The 18,137-nt window shown below is 40.1% G+C and overlaps 1 protein-coding gene across 1 annotated transcript in view; it reads left to right on the plus strand.

Annotated features, from left to right (window-relative positions):
- LOC121905116 (atrial natriuretic peptide receptor 1-like) overlaps positions 1-18,137 on the plus strand; it is a 120,510-nt gene that overhangs the window by 2,744 nt on the left and 99,629 nt on the right. Inside the window, exon 2 of the mRNA XM_042423115.1 lies at positions 1,062-1,877. Coding sequence (XP_042279049.1) covers positions 1,118-1,877 — 760 coding nt within the window. The 5' untranslated portion in view covers positions 1,062-1,117. The remainder of the gene's footprint in view (positions 1-1,061; positions 1,878-18,137) is intronic.

Here is an 18,137-nt window from a genome sequence, read left to right on the forward strand (position 1 = left end):
CTAAGTGCATTTACTCAAGTACTGTACTTAAGTACAATTTTGAGGCACTTGTACTGTACTTGAGTATTTCCATTTGATGCTACTTTATACTCCCTCGCTTTTAAAATACAACACATTGTTAAAGATGAAACCAGTGGTTTCCAACCTTTTTGGCTTTTGACGTCTTACAAAAAGCAGTGTGTAGTGATTTTTCCCTCTAAACTTCTCATATGCTTTCATTTCAATAAATGTTCAAATGATCCAATATTTCAGCAAAAATCAAAGATTAGAGAAAAAGTCCAAAAACTGAAAACAGATTTGTGTATCAGAACTTTGTTTTTTCTTCTTTCCTCTCCCGTTAATCATCTCACCACCCCTCAGATTTATCTGCTGACCCTTTGGAGGGGCCCGACCCCTAGGTCGGGAACCACTGGACTAAACTAGCTAACTGTATAAAGTAGTGTAAACTAGCTCCACCTCCAGCAGCTACAACAGTAACATGCTGCTCTAACACTGATGCTTCACTATTAATAATCTAATGATGTCATATATAATAATATATCAGTCAGAGGGACCAAACCACTACTTTTACTGCAATACTTTAACTACATCAAGCTCATAATACTTATGTACTTTTACTGCAATACTTTAACTACATCAAGCTCATAATACACATTTTTACTGTAGTAGGGTTTTGATGCAGGACTTTTATTGTAAAGGAGTATTTTTACATTGCTGTATCGGTACTTTTACTTAAGTAAAGGATCTGAATACTTCCGCTACTTGCTGTACTTGAGAAAACACTGATCTCTCTTGAGTGTAATACTCTCAGTCCATCTTGTATGAGATGGTGCAGGGCCGGCAGGCAAACTGTCCTCTCATTTTCTGCTTCAGGGAGTTTTTCTCCCACGACTCAACATGGCCCCAAACTCACAAAGGACACTCAGGACTGACGTGGATGAAATATTTAGCGTGAATTTGACCATGACTGACCAAAGCACGTCTCAGTGTCCTGATATAACAGGACAAGGCTTCATTTATGTTGCATGTTTTGTTAATGTCTCCCTTGTCTGTATCTACAGTTCACAGGGATACATTATTTAGCTGTGGTGGAAGTGGACTACCTGCTGGGCAGAGGATGGCCTTCTGGAAGGAGGGCACCACTCTCCTGGTGGTTCTGCTGGTTCTTCTGGACCTGCAGCCAGCTGCCGGGCGATCATCTCAACACCGCAGCTTGAGACGTCAAACTCGAGGACACCATGAGCACCGGGCGCAACACAACATCACGCTGGCGGTCATCCTACCGCAGAGCAACACAGATTACCCGTGGGCTTGGCCTCGCATTGGTCCCGCCTTGGAGCGGGCTGTTAAAACTGTGAACGCTGACCCCACCCTTCTCCCCGACCACCACCTCACCTACGCCTTCAAGAACAGCGAAGACAAGGACGGCATCTGCTCCGAGTCCGTCGCCCCGCTCATGGCTGTGGACCTCAAACTTGCCTACGACCCGTGGGCTTTCATTGGGCCTGGCTGCTCCTACACCGCCTCCCCTGTTGGCCTCTTCACCACCCACTGGGACGTTCCCATGGTTACGGCGGGCGCCCCAGCCGTGGCTTTTTACGGCGGGGTCTATCCGTCCATCACCAACACAGGCCCCACCCACAAGAAGCTTGGGAAGTTTGCCCTGAGGATCTGTGAGCACTTTGGGTGGCGGGAGCATGTGATGCTCATGTTCAATGACAACAAGGTGGACGATCGGCCGTGTTACTTCGCTGTGGAGGGTTTATACACGGAGCTGAAGAGCATCAACATCACCCTAGTGGACAGAGTGTTCGAGGAGAACAAGCCGCCAATCAACTACTCCCAAATCCTCTCTGACAGTCAGAGTGACGGCCGAGGTGAGTCGCTTTCTAGTTTAATGTTGTTGGTTAATTAAAAAATGACATTTTCATTCCTGTTTCTTTGTCTGTTGTTGAGCAGTACATCTTGAAAACATGTTAAAGGATAATTCTGGTGCTTTTCTATATTTATCTATTCCTGCACATGCTCAGTGATGTCTCCCTTCTACACAGAACTACTCTTCTGAGACTGAAAACTCAATCGCTGTTATTAGTCTTTGGAGCCGTTTCTAAACAAACTAACGTGACCAAACTCTTCATCATGAAGGAACATGTCACCCAGTGCAGCGGTGTGGCTCACTGACGTGTATTTAAACGTTGAATTAGTAATGATTTTTAAAAAATTTTTAATCAAAGAAAGTGCTTCAATACAGGTATAAAACAAAACATTCCATCCTTTTGTAAAATAAAGTGCTTCAAATCTGAGCTTCACATTATAAATAGAAAAAAAGTAACAATCTGTCGCTGCAAAACAGACAAAACCTATTGAACTACTTGATGAGCTACCTGTGTGTTGGTCCATTCTTCCATCTTTCACAGACATCTCTGTTGAAATACATGATTGTCTGCATCTTTGTGTTCAGCTCAGTGAGTGCCTCCGACTTATCTGTGAGTAGAGTCTTGTATTTGCTGAAACTCCTCTCACAGTCGACCGAGCTGACGGGGAAGTAGATGTAAGGCACTGCTACGTCTGCAACCCTTGGAAATCTCACACTCAGGCCCCTCCAGTATTCAGCAAGATCCGAACCAGGTGTGAAGGGCTCCCTGGACACGCAGTGCTGATAGGCAATCCATTCTTCACTAAGCTCTGCTGATGGGTTTGCTGGGGGGGTTCAGTTGTGTGTAGGCTTCAATCTGCTTTTCCATGGCTGGAGCTTGCCGAGGATCAAACACCCTCACCAGACTGTAGACCTCTTTAGCTGGATTTATGTCCCAGTGCTTTGAGAACTTTGTAAAGGCCAGGTGGAATGCATCATGGAGACAGTCAAGCATGTCTCTCCTCTCTCGAATCCCCATCTTTCACAGTATCTCATCTGTTTTGACACCATACCCACATGTTTTTGCCGTTCCATTCACAAGGTAGGCCTCCAGATCCCCCACTACGTTGTGTGAAGAAACTGCTGTGGTAGGGTGGGTTCCTTCCAGGATTGTCAGAGCTGTCATCAGTTTGGAGCAGCTCTCGGAGATGAAGGTCAGCTTGACGGTGAGGGCCTGCGCCTCCTCATCTGTTTCCAGCCGAGTGAGGATGTTTGTGACTGTCTGGGATGATGACTTATTTGCCAACAAGAACTCTCTACATAGATGAACATGCTGTGCATGATACTTCACTGCCTCAAACCAGGTATTCCATCTGGTGCTCACTTCTTCTGGAGGAACCCTTGGCCTGCAGTCTGTCTTTCATATTGAAGAAGCTCACTCATCTTCTCTTTCTGGCAGGCTCTCTTAAGAGGACAGATCTTACCCATTTCACAAGAAATACAACTTCAGGGAAGTATTTGTAGTGCTGCCTGTCTCACCCACCAGACTGTTGGGCATCACACCTTTCAGAACCTCCCTGTATGCTTTCAGACAGTAAGCTGCATTATCTGTGACGACTGTCCAGACATCACTGAGCTTCACACTGTTGCTGTGGAAGGAGCCCAGGAAGAAGGTTGAATAGTTACATTTCTCCATAATTCATAATCATCTAATAATTCTAATTCTTAGTCATTCCGAGATCATGCAAATATGCATATAGAAATCACAATAAATGTATTGCAGTGGTATTATAATAATGTTGTAATACATTTATTGTGAATTGTGAATCTGTTAAATAGGTTATTACTTGACTCATTCACCAGTGACGATGGTCAGAGGAACATCTGAACATCTGAACACCTGAAGGAGAGGAATAAGATATATCAGGCTTTGGATACACACACAATACTTGTTAGTAGATCAGTTCATTGTTGGTTTGGGTCCAAACATCAGAATTGTTGACGATAAGAAAAATATAGAAAATCACCAGCCACATCCTTTAAAATTAGGGAAAGATCATAGTCTTGGGTTAATACAGAAAATAATCCACAGTGATTAGAAGCATGACACACCACTTTTTTTAATTAACATTTAAGCAAAACCACGATCTGTCGTTTAGAGCTTTTGTTGTCGAAACCTAAACACACACGAACCTCGGTCTGTGTCAGTATTTTGCATTTTATACGCCCACCATCCATCCCGAATGCCTCCCTTGGATTTCAGCGCGGTTTGCAATTAGTAATACATAAACTTAATTGTTAGAAGACAGGCCATAAACTTCATTAGATCTTTGGTTGTGGTGCTTAATCATCTTAAGTCCTAATAAACCCAGTTTATAGCTCTGTCTTTTATTACAACAAATAATTACAGTCCAACATCTCCCACAGTGGAGCTTTGTAGTGTTGCATCAGTTTTTATCAGTATGATCCAGGTGACAACACTGTAATTAGTTTCAGGATGTCCGCCGTCCTGGGAAGTGTGTAATTATCCAACCAACCCCTCACTTGTGTTTATTGCCCCTTTAAGCCTGTTATTGACATATGTGAATTCGCTGCCTGTAAACAGAATCAATTCGTCCTTTCAGTGTCTCCTATTTCCAGTCCAAAGTAATTTAATTTTAGAAGGAAAAGATTCCCTCATTGAAACTGTAGGCTGTAAAAAGCAGGACAGCGTCTTATAACTGCCTCTTCGTCATTCATCGACTAAACTAACAACTAAAATAAAAGTTTTATTTTGTACTTCTGTACTTCATGTTGGAGGTTTTTCATCAAAATTCAGTTTGAGTTCTACTTCTTTTCTTCCCCTGCAGAGTCCTGGCTGCTGGAATTAGCCTCAGCTCAAATAAAAAATGACAAATAATAACACAGAGTGAACAGCAGAGTGACAGAATGAGAACGCAGCAGGAGATGACCGCTAAAATTACAGCCGCACGTCTAATTAACAGTCAGTTCCCCTGAATTACCTGCTTATAATAACATGTTGTGATGCTCATCATGGAGGAACTCAGTACTATGAAAGACATGAAGGGCACAAAGTGTACGGCTTAAAATTATGATTATGTTGCTTTTTCAGAAGGAGCTCTAAGAGAAAAATGTGCTTTTCCTGCTTGAAACTCTTGATTTTCACCTTGAATTTCCCAGCCTGGCCATCCCAATGTTCTTTTAAATGGTGCATTATAAAGCCTAGAAACTGATGTTATAGGCTTCCTTTATGTTCAGTAGATGTGCACATTTCACGGCAATCTGACGAGAAACTAAATAATAATAATAATAATAATAAATTAGATTTATACAGCACCTTTCAAAACACCCAAGGACGCTTTACAAAAAAGGAGAAAAAGAAAACTAAGCCGAGCTTAAATAATAAGCAACTGAGAAGTTAACTGGTTAACTGTGGGCCAAAAGCCTGAGCAAACAGGAAGGTTTTGAGGGCTCATTTGAACGAGTCCAGGGTAGGAGCGTTTCGTATCTCGGAAGGGAGAGAGTTCCAGAGGGTGGGGGGCTGCCACGCTGAAAGCTCTGTCTCCGAAATTGCGTCAGCTGGTGCGGAGGACGGAGAGCAGCCCCGAGTCCGAGGATCGCAGGGGACTCAGGGGCCAGGGAGTGGAGGGATTTGTAGGTGAGGTGGAGGAGGGAGCCAGTGTAGGTGAATGAGAGTGGGGGGTGATGTGCTGCCAGGATTTAGTGTGGGTAAGAACCCTGGCAGCTGAGTTCTGGACATATTGGAGTCTGTCCAGGGTTTTACTGGGTACCCCGAACAGGACTCCATTGCAGTAGTCCAGACGATTTGAGATGAAGGCATGGATCAAGGTCTCGGCAACGGTGTTTGAGAGTGACGGCTGGAGTCGCGAGATGTTCTTGAGGTGGAAAAAGGCGGATTTGGTGACGGATTTGCTGTCTAATAACACCAAGAGTCTACGGCATAGACATAAAGATGGATGTAGCGAGGTGTGACGTCATCCATTGGTTTGCATTGGAGCCGGTTTGAAGACCAAAGTTGCAGCTCATGTTTGGAGCCGGCCGTCAGTGGCGTGGATAAGGTACTTCAGTCAAACCATGATAGTTGATAGTTTGGCTTAAGTGCTAGCACTAGGGGAGGCCATCATTATCCCGAACTCTGTAAAAATGAAGTAGCCACTTATTTTCTTCACAGATTAAAGCTTTGTAAAGTGCTGCAGTGCGTGTTGGTCAGTTGCTCTCGTTCGTTACGTTAGTCTCTGGGTGATGGCGTATTAAATTTGAACAAATACTTCCCCTTTGTTATCGCCTGGAGGGGATCATGCGTTTGGTCATGTGTATCTATCCATAGCTCATCTTACATACTACTGGACATATCAGCCTAATATTTTTTGTGCATATTTACAACTGTATGCTCAAAGATCTCTGGGCTGTGGTGATTCACAATTTTTGAAAAACCTATTCTATAACATATGAGCCTATCGTAAAGCTTAGACTTTCGTCTTTTCAGCAGTCCTCGCCATTTTACGATATGCGTTAACATAACAAAAGGCATTTCTGGCAATCGGCTAAGCCAAAAACAAAGCTATCCTGGTCTTTTGCAGGCCACATTTCGGTCTTTGTTGTGGCTCAAAAACTGACAATCATAGAAAAGTTTGGTCTCATCTTGAATTGGAGCATCTTCTGATCAATTCCATACCCGATATGTTATGATCCACTGAAGTTAGGCACGATACAAAATGAATAAATCCCCGTTTCTGTTATCTTCACCGCCATCTTGACTGTACACACCTGTCAGAGTTCACTCTTCTAGTTCAGTTATTAAATCCAACATGTCATCAAATACTTTCCTTTTATGAAGATGAACTACAAAAACTCTCTAGTGTGTGCAAACTGTGCACTACATTGCCCTCAGGCAAGTTCCACATTTACGCCATCAATATAATGGTATTAACAACATATTGACAAATTGTTTTTTTGAATTCTGTGAATCTATTTTGATTCTTGAAAGGTCGAGTCAATGCTTTTGTGAATCAGTCTTTTTTAAACTCAAGGTTGTCAAGCTAAAAATAAATAAATCTTTCTTATCTTACTGGATGAATATGCTGTAATAAATGTACCAGCTTTTATCTTTTCTTTGCACATTCATATTCACAACCACAATGTAAACACACACACACACACACACACACATGCAAAGATAATAAGCAAGTCATCATTATAAGCAGAAAACACAGCGGTGCATTTTCAATGTTTTCTTGTTGATTCAGCTGCACAGAGCAAAATTCTATCTATCTCTATTCTGAGCTCTAAGTTACACAAACTGTCTCCTCGTCATGGTTTCTGCTTATCGCTCTGTGTGATTTGTGCCCTGTTCACCCTGTGAGTGAGCTGGGCAGTGCAGCTTGTTAACCCAGACATTAGCTCCTGATCTTTGCCGCAGGGCACCATCACGGCATCAGCAGCAGCAGCAGCAGCAGCAGCCAGAAATATAATCTGAATCGATGCGAACAGCTCAGTGCTGTAAATGGCTCTGCCCTGAGGACACAGTGGAAAATCTGCATCAGTGAATGATGCAGCAGATTTTACTTTTTTTTTTTTTAAATTATAAAACAGAAACGCATAAATCAAAAAGCAGCAACAAAAAAACTAAATCAAACCTGCACAGCTTCATAGCAACATAAATATACACTCACCAAGCACTTTATTAGGAACACTTGAGCAATCTAATGCAATCCAATACAACAGCTCTGCCATAAATTCTACTTTTACTACTACTATTATATTGAACATCGTTTCTAATATTTTGTTTCCACACCATTAACATATTGAGGGGGGCAAAATATTAGGAACACTTTTCAATACAACATACTCCAGTACATCACCAGCACCCACTACCACCTCAATACTAAACATAAAGTTGAATTATCACCTTTCTGACACTGTCAACAAAAGCTGAAAATGTATAAGTTTAGTAACAGTAGAATTTATGGCAGAGCTGTTGTATTGGATTGCATTAGATTGCTCAGGTGTTCCTAATAAAGTGCTCGGTGAGTGTTTGTCATCAGGCTGGACAACATACCCAGATAATCACAAGTGATGAAGACATAAAAGGTAAAAGAAATCAATGGCGTTATTATATGGAAAACTCAACAACGTGTCAAGATCGTTTCTAGAGGAAAATACACACAATATTTCACTGATAATTGAATAATTTTTGTAATATGTTTTAATGTAGTTGTAGAGGCTTAAAGAAACAAACCATTGACTCAAAATTGGAAGATAAAGTTGTAATTATAAAGTTATGAATAAAAAAAAAAACTTAATCATTGAAATCTGTTTTCAAGTCAAAAGCCAAACATTCTGCAATTCCAGCTTCTTAATTCTGAGAAATGTTCTGCTTTTCTTTGTCTTTGGGTTTTGGACTCTTAGATGAACAAAACAAGCAACTGGAGACATTTGTAACAGCCATTTTGCTTTAAAAAACATTTAAACCATTAAATAAATACATACATATATATATATATATATATATATATGTTAATCTCAAATAATTGTGAATGACTGAATACAAATGTTTCTGATGAGATGAAAAAAAAAGATATTTTTATTGTAGAGCTGATGTGGAAATAAAAGCATTAAAAGTGGTTTTGACACAGATGTTGCTAATTTTCTGTTTATATTAAAGAAGAAATTGATAAAATATTATTATAAATATTAAAAGGAAATAAAAGCAAGCTGTATGAACTTGGAAAGCATGTAAAAAAAAATGAGAAGTTGAATCACGATTTGTGGGATTCAGAAAATCTTCGACGCTTTGACGGCGTGAGATGAGTTGATGTTTAACCTGAGAAAATAAAAAGAAAGGAACTGAAACAGAGTCCAGACAAAGCAAATATTCATCAAAGGACAAACTGACTTTGAGAAAAACTCGGCAGCTAACAAACACGGCTTCAGTAATAAAGTTTGGTAAGAGAGTCATAAATTCAGCACACAGTCCACTGCTTCCCGTATCTGTGGAGGTGTATCAATCTGTAAACCAAACAAACACAGCAGCTCTCAATCAGGTCCCAATGAGCTTCCCTCTCCGGTTCCCACAGAGGGATAAAACCTCCCAACAGGGCATTTATTAACAGAGGTCAGGAACCTGCAGCCTTATATGGAAACTACAGTCGGCCTATCAGATCTGTAGGTATTTCCTGCCAAACACACTCAGGCTAATTTTACATTGTGTCTCTGCCTTTTCTCTTCTTAATCAAACACTGAGGCTCATTTAAAGCTGATCAAAAACAGTGAAACAAAAATATTAACAAGAAAAAGAGTATTAAGAAGATCAATGCTGAGTTTTTTTGCCAAAATGATGTTTTTTTGTGAAAATAAAACAAAAGACAAACATTGTAAGGTCTCGCTAATGGCAGGGTTTGTGTCTTTGCAAAAATTTACCTTAAATCATGAAAGTTTTGCAGTTTTAAACTACAAAATGAAACTGTTGGCTGTTATCTGACAAATGTGCTTCACAAGTTGCATCTGTACACTGTGCCAAAGATTGTTTGTTAGAGAAAGACATGCCACTATCTGTATTATTTTGACATTGAACCCTTTGAACCTCAGGGTGTTTTATGCTAGTTTTCAATGTCCTTCTTTTATAGGCTTATTGCATAATCATTACACAGTATGTGTCAGCCAGGAATGCCTTGTTTTGTATGTGATTAGTAGTATATCTGCTCTAGAAGACTTTTATGGATTGAAAAAACCTAAAAATGTACATTGAAATTGTGTATATTTTTTTTGATACAGCATAAATAATAATCTTATTCAAAGAGAAGAGATGTATTGCACCAGATTTAGCTACTAGCTGTTTTCCATCTGCAGTCCCTGGACAGATGTTTAGTCCTAATCAGCAAATGTTATCATACAAAGATACTAAATGAATTTACTGAACATGTTGCTGTGCTAATGTTACCATTTAGCTCAAAGCTGCTGGCTTGCCTGTAAACTATATTACATTTTCTATTCATATCTTAAATAAGACATGGGCAAATAACATCCCATTTGGATGGGATTAACATTACAGAGGGAGGGGGGGATTGGTATAACATTTACTGTGGACATTCAGCAGGACTAGCCTCAGAGATTACTGGTACCTACCTATCAGTAGCTGAAAGTACTGTTTACTTACTGATCTTACAGTGTGTTGCTCTCCTCCTGGTTCTGTTTATGTCCTTGGATCCTTCTGGCCAATTGGATCCCAAATAGGGACCTATATGTTGGTGTTAGCATGTTTCTGATAGCCAAAGAGAATAGCAAATACTTCCTTCATTTTCACACAAAAAGTCAAATCGAGGCTTAAATCAAGTCGAGGCTGAAATCTAAAGGTGACTGTGTTTTTTCCATCAGGGCCACTCGACTTTGGAACGACCTGCCTGAGGAGATAAGACTCGCAGAATTAGTAACTTCTTTTAAATCACTTCTTAAAACCCATTTTTACAGACTTGCTTTTATGTAATGTTGTCTTTTGATCATCTTTCTTTTAAACCTCTTTTAGTTATCATCTCTTTATTGTCTTTCTTTGCCTTTGGCCGCCATCTTTTTAAGGTCAGATCTGTTAGTTTTGTCTTTGCTTTGCATTGTACTGCTTTTGCTTTGTCTGTCAAAGCACTTTGTAAACTCTGTTTTTAAAAGGTGCTATATAAATAAAGTTATTATTATTATTATTATTATTATTATTATTATTATAAATTTCATACTGACTTGATAAAATGCAGCAGAAGGAAAAGCAGCCCTTTAAAGGTTTAATATATCAGGACCTTGCTCTGGACGAGATTTAAAGGGGACATATTCTGCACATTTCCAGCTCTATATTTATATTCTGGGGCTCTACTGGAATATCTTTGCACGAATTCCAGTTAAAAACTCCTTATTTATCTTCTATTGGTCCTTTATGCAGCCCCTCAGTTCAGCCTCTGTCTGAAACAGGCCGTTTTAGCTCCTGTCTCTTTAAGGCCCCGCCTCCTGATGAACCCACTCTGTTCTGATTGGTCAGCCTCAGGAAGCTTCCTCCGGCTCCGGAGGCTACATAAACAAACTATAGTAGCAGGATTTCACTTCTTTTTCTCCTTTTTTACTGAAAACATCAATTTCTCAAATGTATCTGTACATGTTTGAGCTGAATCAGATCTGAAATATGAGAGTGAACAACACATGGAAATAACACAAAAAGCATGATATGTCCCTTTAAATTAGAGTAGCTGTAATTATTAGTTGGGTGGGGTGAAAAATGACCAACATACACGCTGTGGACTGGACTAAACTCACTGACTCACCTCCCCTGCAGACATTAATCCTGTCTGAATTGGGCTTTAGACTCTGATTGTACTGCGGATGTTTTCCTCTGAACCTGAGAGGCCGAAATGCATTCTATCGATTAACAGCAACGACCCCATCGAAAAAGCTGTGTGAGTTTCATTTTCCAGCACAGCAGAAGGCCTGATCTATATTCAGACTGGTTTGTGTCTCATTAATGCGAAGCCATATGTTCCAGACACACTGAGAACTTACAGGAGGGAAAAACATTTCTACCTTCACACCAACCTCACACACACACACACACACACACAGTTTAAACTTTATCACCTCAGCATTACGTGCAGAAAGGTGAACACTGACACTGGACAATGAATATCCATTTCTTCATGAATTATTAGAGGTGATGTAGAAGCAGCAGATGTTCATTATTTTACAAAGTTAACAGCAGGGTGTTGCTGCGCTGTCAGTAATCTCAGTATTATCTTCATACTGAGTGTAGAAAGAGCTTCTTTTGAAATATTTGACTTCTTTTGAGTGTCTTTATGGTAAGTATTTAATCCCTAAACTCTGTCATTGTGGTTGCAGATTGGCAACCAGTAAAGCAGTTTTCTGAAAAAGAAAGCTGGATAAAACAAGGTTGAATAAACACTGTGTGGGACATAAGTATCCTCTCAAATCGGACTCGCCGTGAGGCTTCAGGTTGGGATTCAGTCTGTGTTTGTCCGTGTTTTCACTGACTCCTGCTCTGTCTGTTGTGTCAGAAGAGATGTCCTTTAAAGGAAAAGTTCAAAAGTAACTAACTTTCTTTTTTTAATGGCTGTTATAGAGATTTGGGGAAATGAGGACTCACACTGGCATAGTGTTTGTTTACATGGGTGAGGCTGTGGATCGCTTTTCCGTTTAGTGTTTGTTCCTGCTAGAGAAGCAGTAGCATGCACTCTTAATTATCTGTTAACTCCCCCTGCTCTTACATCTGTTTCACTCTGTAGATGCCTCTCAACAACCGAGTAACAGTAGCTTAACGAGTGCTGTCATCAAGTCAACTACTTCACTGTCTCTCCTCTGCTACGCTGAGCGCCGTATGACCGCGGTGAAACAAAGGAGAGGAGAGAAGCTCAGCGCGACCATAACTGACAACAAAACGCAGTAGAGAGTCTCACACTGAGCTGAAATGAAACAAGTACATGTAAATTAGGTAAATAACATAAATAAACATAGTCTGTACTGCGTTTTGCTGGCTGCAGACTATGTATCTTATCTGCCAGTTATGTTTCATATATTCATCAGCATGCAAGGTCATTAATCAAAACCATGCTGTTGTAGCAGTGGTGTACTCTCTCTTGCGTTGTGTTAAGGATGACACGCACACCCTCACTTCTCAGCTCTGTCCCAGATTTATTCTGGTAACAAACACAGTGGCATTAGCTTTCCACAGCCAACTCTCACAGCAGCAGTCGCAGAAAATACTCACTGAAACAAAACAAAATTAATTACTCGCTGCCGATATCCAGTTGCATCATGAGCAGTAGCTAAGAGCTAACGTTGAGCTAGCAAGATCACGATAACCGGTTCAATAAATTGCTACATGTATATTACACACACCCACATTGTTACCAACACTTGTGGTTACTGAAAGCTTATCTCAACATATCATTCAAATAACACACACTTTTACCCATAAAACAAAGTTATAAAATATATGAACGGAGCTCAGTACAAATCGACCTACCACTGGCACCAGGCATAGCAGACTGGTGACCGAACACGGGGTGCACCCGCGAAGTCTGCAAGGGTCTGTTCAAGGGGTGTTCAAGTACACACTCAAAAATAGGACTCTGTAGTAGCTTACACATTATAAGAGTAACAAAGTAAATAACATATTATTAAAAGAGTTGGGTAACTAATAATAAATTGGATTCAGTGCATATTCAATAACAAAACATGGCAAGATGGTTAGTTATGGCAAGTGGAATCACTAACTCCGTTACACTGTACCCCAAAAAAAGGGAGCCACTAAATCATGTGCTCATGCGACCAACTGAGAAAGTTGGTAGCACCAGTGCTACCAGTGGAAAAGCTAGTCTGGAGCCCTGATGGCATAACATGAGTTTTGTTGTACTGATGTGGAAGTAGACAAATCAACCATGTGAGCTGTTGTAGTAGGCTGCAGGTAATTCCAACGAAAGCACTGTTTTTTTTTTTTTTTTTTTACCATTCTGTTTTTTTGTTGCGCGCTGACCAACTTTAATATGAGACTTTACAATAGTTATACATACCGCTGTCGCCAAGTGCTTACTCATGGGGGAATTGTCGGGTCTCTGTAATTAAAGAGTACGGTCTTGACCTGCTCTATGTGAAAAGTGCCCTGAGATGACTTTTGTTGTGATTTGGCGCTATATAAATAAAAATTGATTGTTTGATTGGGTTACAAACTGTGGCTAAAAGCTGGTTAGCTTCACAACAATGTGAATGATCTGCAGTCTGACTTGGGTGCAGAAAACCTGCAGACGATAATTCAAACCTTCAGCGAATGCCTTTGATAGGACAAATTAGAGCCTACTCTCTAGTGGAGAAGAGGCTGGAAGCTCCATGTTCACCTGAGAAGAATGAGGAGCTTTCAGTGATTGAACAGCCCTCCAGTTGATTGATAAATCTAGCCTGTTAGCTCCTGCTGCTTTTTAAGGTCAATAACCAATTAGGACAAGAGAGGCATTGTGACTTTTTAGCGCTTGATTGCTCTCATGGAAAGACAGATGACTGCGTGTATGTAAAACTAAAATTATTCACTTTCAACCTCGACAAGAGAAACTAATTAGAGATTCCAGCGTGCTTGTGTCACTCCAGAGACCAGACTGGAAGTAGTTAATCTTTCCAAGGACTGCTGCTCCTCTGCTCTCAAACTAATCAGCTCTGCCCTCATTAACTGGAACCCGAGTTGCAGTTTAGTTAGCTTTTCGCAGCTAACAGCGGCTAATTAAGAGAGGATGAATGAATGAGGGTGTAAAAGCTCACAGGAGACCATGAGAGCAACGAGGCATTTCAAGCTACACTTAACTGGTGATTCTCATTTAGAAACTGACTGCCGCAATAAACTGCAATACATGATTTAAAGTGTAACTTCACCTTTCAGGTCTGAGCTCATCTCCACCCACTGCATAATTTACAAAAATGCTAAAAAGTGAGCAATGGGTGGTGGTGGGTTCAGTGGGCAGGTGAGGCAGGAGGGCAGTAGTTGCTCAGTGACATCGCCTGGCCAGAGAAAAATGATAATAATAATAATAATGATGAGAGGAAGACAGTGCAACAACATTTAAATGAGCCAGAAGTAATTTTCAAATAAACCTGTCTGTGTTAAACTTGGTTTATTTTCACATGAAAATGTGGTCAGCACTGACCTGCTGGAGGAAATCTCTCCGTCTGTGATTGTCTGTGACTGTCTTCAGGAGAAAGAGCTGCTGGCAAACACAAAAACAATAGAAATCCTCTTCGCATTTTGTCCTGTAGCTCTTTAACTCTCCGGCTCTCAGTTCCTGTTCTCAGTAATCACGGTGTAGCTGCAGAGCTGATGCACCTAATATTTCTCCAAAGACATTTTTTCTTCCTTTTAATAATAAAAAAACACCAGAAACACATTTTGACTGCAAGTAACGGCTGTGTGGCTGTCAGCTTGGCCAAAGATCGCAGGTTTATAAATGAAAAAAACAACTACATAGATGCTCATTATATACCGAGGCTCACAGAAATGTTTTCACATTTCTTACTTAGTCTGACAGTTCCAGACTTAATTACATTCAGCAATCAGCAATCAGCTGTGATTGCTGGGAACTAGATTTACACTCAGTTGTGTACATCACTGATTGTCTGCAAAGACAAGTGAAGTCAGAAGTCAATTTACTTTATGATAGATACTGTTGTATTTGCATCCTTACTACCAAGAGTGTTGTCCTTTATTGTTTTGTCTTTGATTTATGTTCAATGTATCTTCCTTTAGGAGAAAATAAACAGATTCAGTTATCTAAAAAACAAATGTCATATTGGGTTTTTAATTGATAAAGGCTTTTTAACTTTTGTACTTTGACAAATCAGTGTGCCTTTAATTTTTTATGAGGTCATTTTTGTTGACATAGATTAAATTATACATTTTTACTTGAAAAAGGTGCAAAGAAGCTGGCAGTCTCTACAGTCTTCCTCTTTCAAAAATTTAAAAAGGGGTGTGTGTCCCTTATTGTCAGAGGAAATTGGCCATCTGGGTGTCCTTATATTCAATTATAAAGATTCAGGCATCCACAGAGCTCCTCACACATCCTCCTTTCAAAATATGAATCTATTTTGCTTTTCTTTTTTGTGTGTTTTCATACTAATTTATTTAAGAATAAGTTATCTTCCACATATCAACAGATACAAAATCAAAACAGATCACAATACCCACAGACACCCATAAATAACAACATAAAATAAGGAATAATACTGGAGAAAATGTAACCCAACATGCGTCTGGCAAACTTTTCCACAAGAGAAAAAAACAAACACAAAAAAATAAATCCAAACTAGCAGCAATAATAACACAAAGGTGGAAAGTACTGACAGTAAAAAGACACTGTAAAGACAAAGCTTTAGCACAGCTGATTTCGGTAATTGGACGAATCTGTCTTCTTATAATTACAGTTCCCTGAAAAGAAACCGAGTTATACATAATATATTTTGTTAAAAATATCCTGCAAAATAATCTCTCATAAAAAGTGGAGCTCTGTTAATGAGACAGAAAATTCCTTTCTCTTTAACAGACTCTCTCTCATGTCTCTTTAACGTTCTCTCTTTCATGTTGTGTCCCTCATTTTCAGTGTTTATTTCCTCGTTGTATCAGTCCGTCCTCTACCATACGCCTGCTTTCTTATCACACAGAAAGCAACTCAAACAGACCCAAAGCCAGCAGCTTGGCAGTGTGTCCGGCTTTATCTGCTGCTGCGAAAACGCCGTATAATGTGTTGGCCTCGGTGCAGCAGAAATCTATCCATCACTGTCCCGGTGCTGGCAGGCTGCTCTCGGTACTAAAGGACCATTTTGGTTCAGACCCAGACAGTTTGAGCCAGGCAGGTACATCTGATGCAGCTTCACTAATGTAGATTAATGTATTTCTGTGCATTTCCTGACATCAGACTCATTGATCACAGTCAAAGCTCAGATGTGAAATTGTTTCAGATGTTTTCAAACCTTGAATGGATTGAGGGTTGGTTTTCCTCTTTGGTGTGTTTAGGCAGATCTGAGACAAATGAATTCTCGGGCGGCTCGTTTGTTGTGGGAATGTGATCCGACCTCTATCTGACCGACTACAAGGCTGCAAGTCTGTTTTTTTAAAGATTACTTTTGGACATTTTTGCCTTTATTGGATCGTAAAGAGGCAGACAGGACGCAAGGGAACAGAGATGGTATGACATGCAACAAGGGTCCCTGGCTATGATCAAACCAGGGCGCTCCACGGCTGCAAGTTTGAGATAAACAGCTCCCGTAGCCAGGAGCGCTTTGCATGCTGGGATGTTGATGAAAGAATCAACCAATCACTCAAACTTTATTTGTAGAGCACCGGTCATGCAGGTTAGTGCAGTTCAAAGTTCCTCTCAGATGGCTGACTGACAAGCCAATAATGTAAACAGTAAACGATAAAACAAACTGAGACTAACATGAACACATGAGGAATAAAAATGATGAAAATGTAACAAAATAAAATAGATTTAAAAACTATAATAATAATAATAATAATAATAATAATAGCAGCTAGCAGCTAGCTGGAGGATGAATCGATGTCTGACGTGGATTAAAAACCAACTACGTTGTCTTCTTGATATTTGGGCAGATAGGAGCTTCTTCAGGACCTTCTTCCTGTGTTTTATGTTCTTGCTCCCGCCCCAGACACATCTGACCAATGAGAGGAGAGAACTTTCTCACCTGGCTTTTTTTCTCACCTGATGCATTTTGGTTTGCTTGAATTTTTTTCTGTTTGAAAAGAAACTGAACCAACTGAAACCAAAGTTTACCAACTCATCCACTGATTCAGACCTCAACAAAACATCTACAGGCTTGAAAAGGTAAAAGTTAAAAGGTTTTATTGTTAAGTTGAAAGGTTTTATTGTTAAATTGAAAGGTTTTATTGGCCAGCAAGAAGATTCTAGATGTTCGTTTATTTTTTTTCAATTTTCAGGATGCAAGAAAATCAGAAGTTGTCATTTTAGCAAATACTGTTTCAGTCACTACTTTTCAAGTAAAAGCAAACTTGCTTTGCAGAATTCATGCAGTGTGGTTTGCAGTCAGTCATGACATGACAGACATGTCAGACATGATCTAATAGATGATAACTGTGTGTTCTTGAACGCACTGTCTGCCACTTTTGTCTTGACTGGAATATCTCAAGAACTATTTGATAGATTGGTATGAATTTTTGCACATTTATGATCCTCAGAGGACAAAAGCTATTGACTGTGGTGATCCTCTGACTTTTCCTCTAATGCCACCATTGGGTTGACATTTGTGGCTCAGGGTGAAATCAATGTAAGTTTTATACGATGTAATTTGATCCATTTGGACATTGTAGGTCTTTGTGATCTTTGGCGGTCTCTGACTGTTCATTTAGTGTCATTATCAGGTCATTTTTCAAGTTTGTTCAATACTTTGGTTTATCAGTTTCTGTACAAGACACATTACAGTCTCACATAGGTTTATTTCAATCAGGAGAGACTCAGTTTTACGTAGTGAATGGTGTTTATTGAACAGCATGATAATGAATGTAAAAGTCTTTGGCGATTAGACTCCATCGTGATGTGGCCTAATATGGAGAGGGCAATGAATGTATGAATAGAATAACCCCCCGATGGAGTCTGGACACTGGTGGCGGTGATGGAGAGGCGTGGATCGAGGTGGTGTGGTATCGGCTCCTGGAGACTTGGGGCCTTGCCGGAACGTGAGGTTGGGCAGACGAATGATGATC

Source organism: Thunnus maccoyii, chromosome 10 (assembly GCF_910596095.1).
Source record: "Thunnus maccoyii chromosome 10, fThuMac1.1, whole genome shotgun sequence".
Classification (NCBI taxonomy): domain Eukaryota; kingdom Metazoa; phylum Chordata; class Actinopteri; order Scombriformes; family Scombridae; genus Thunnus; species Thunnus maccoyii.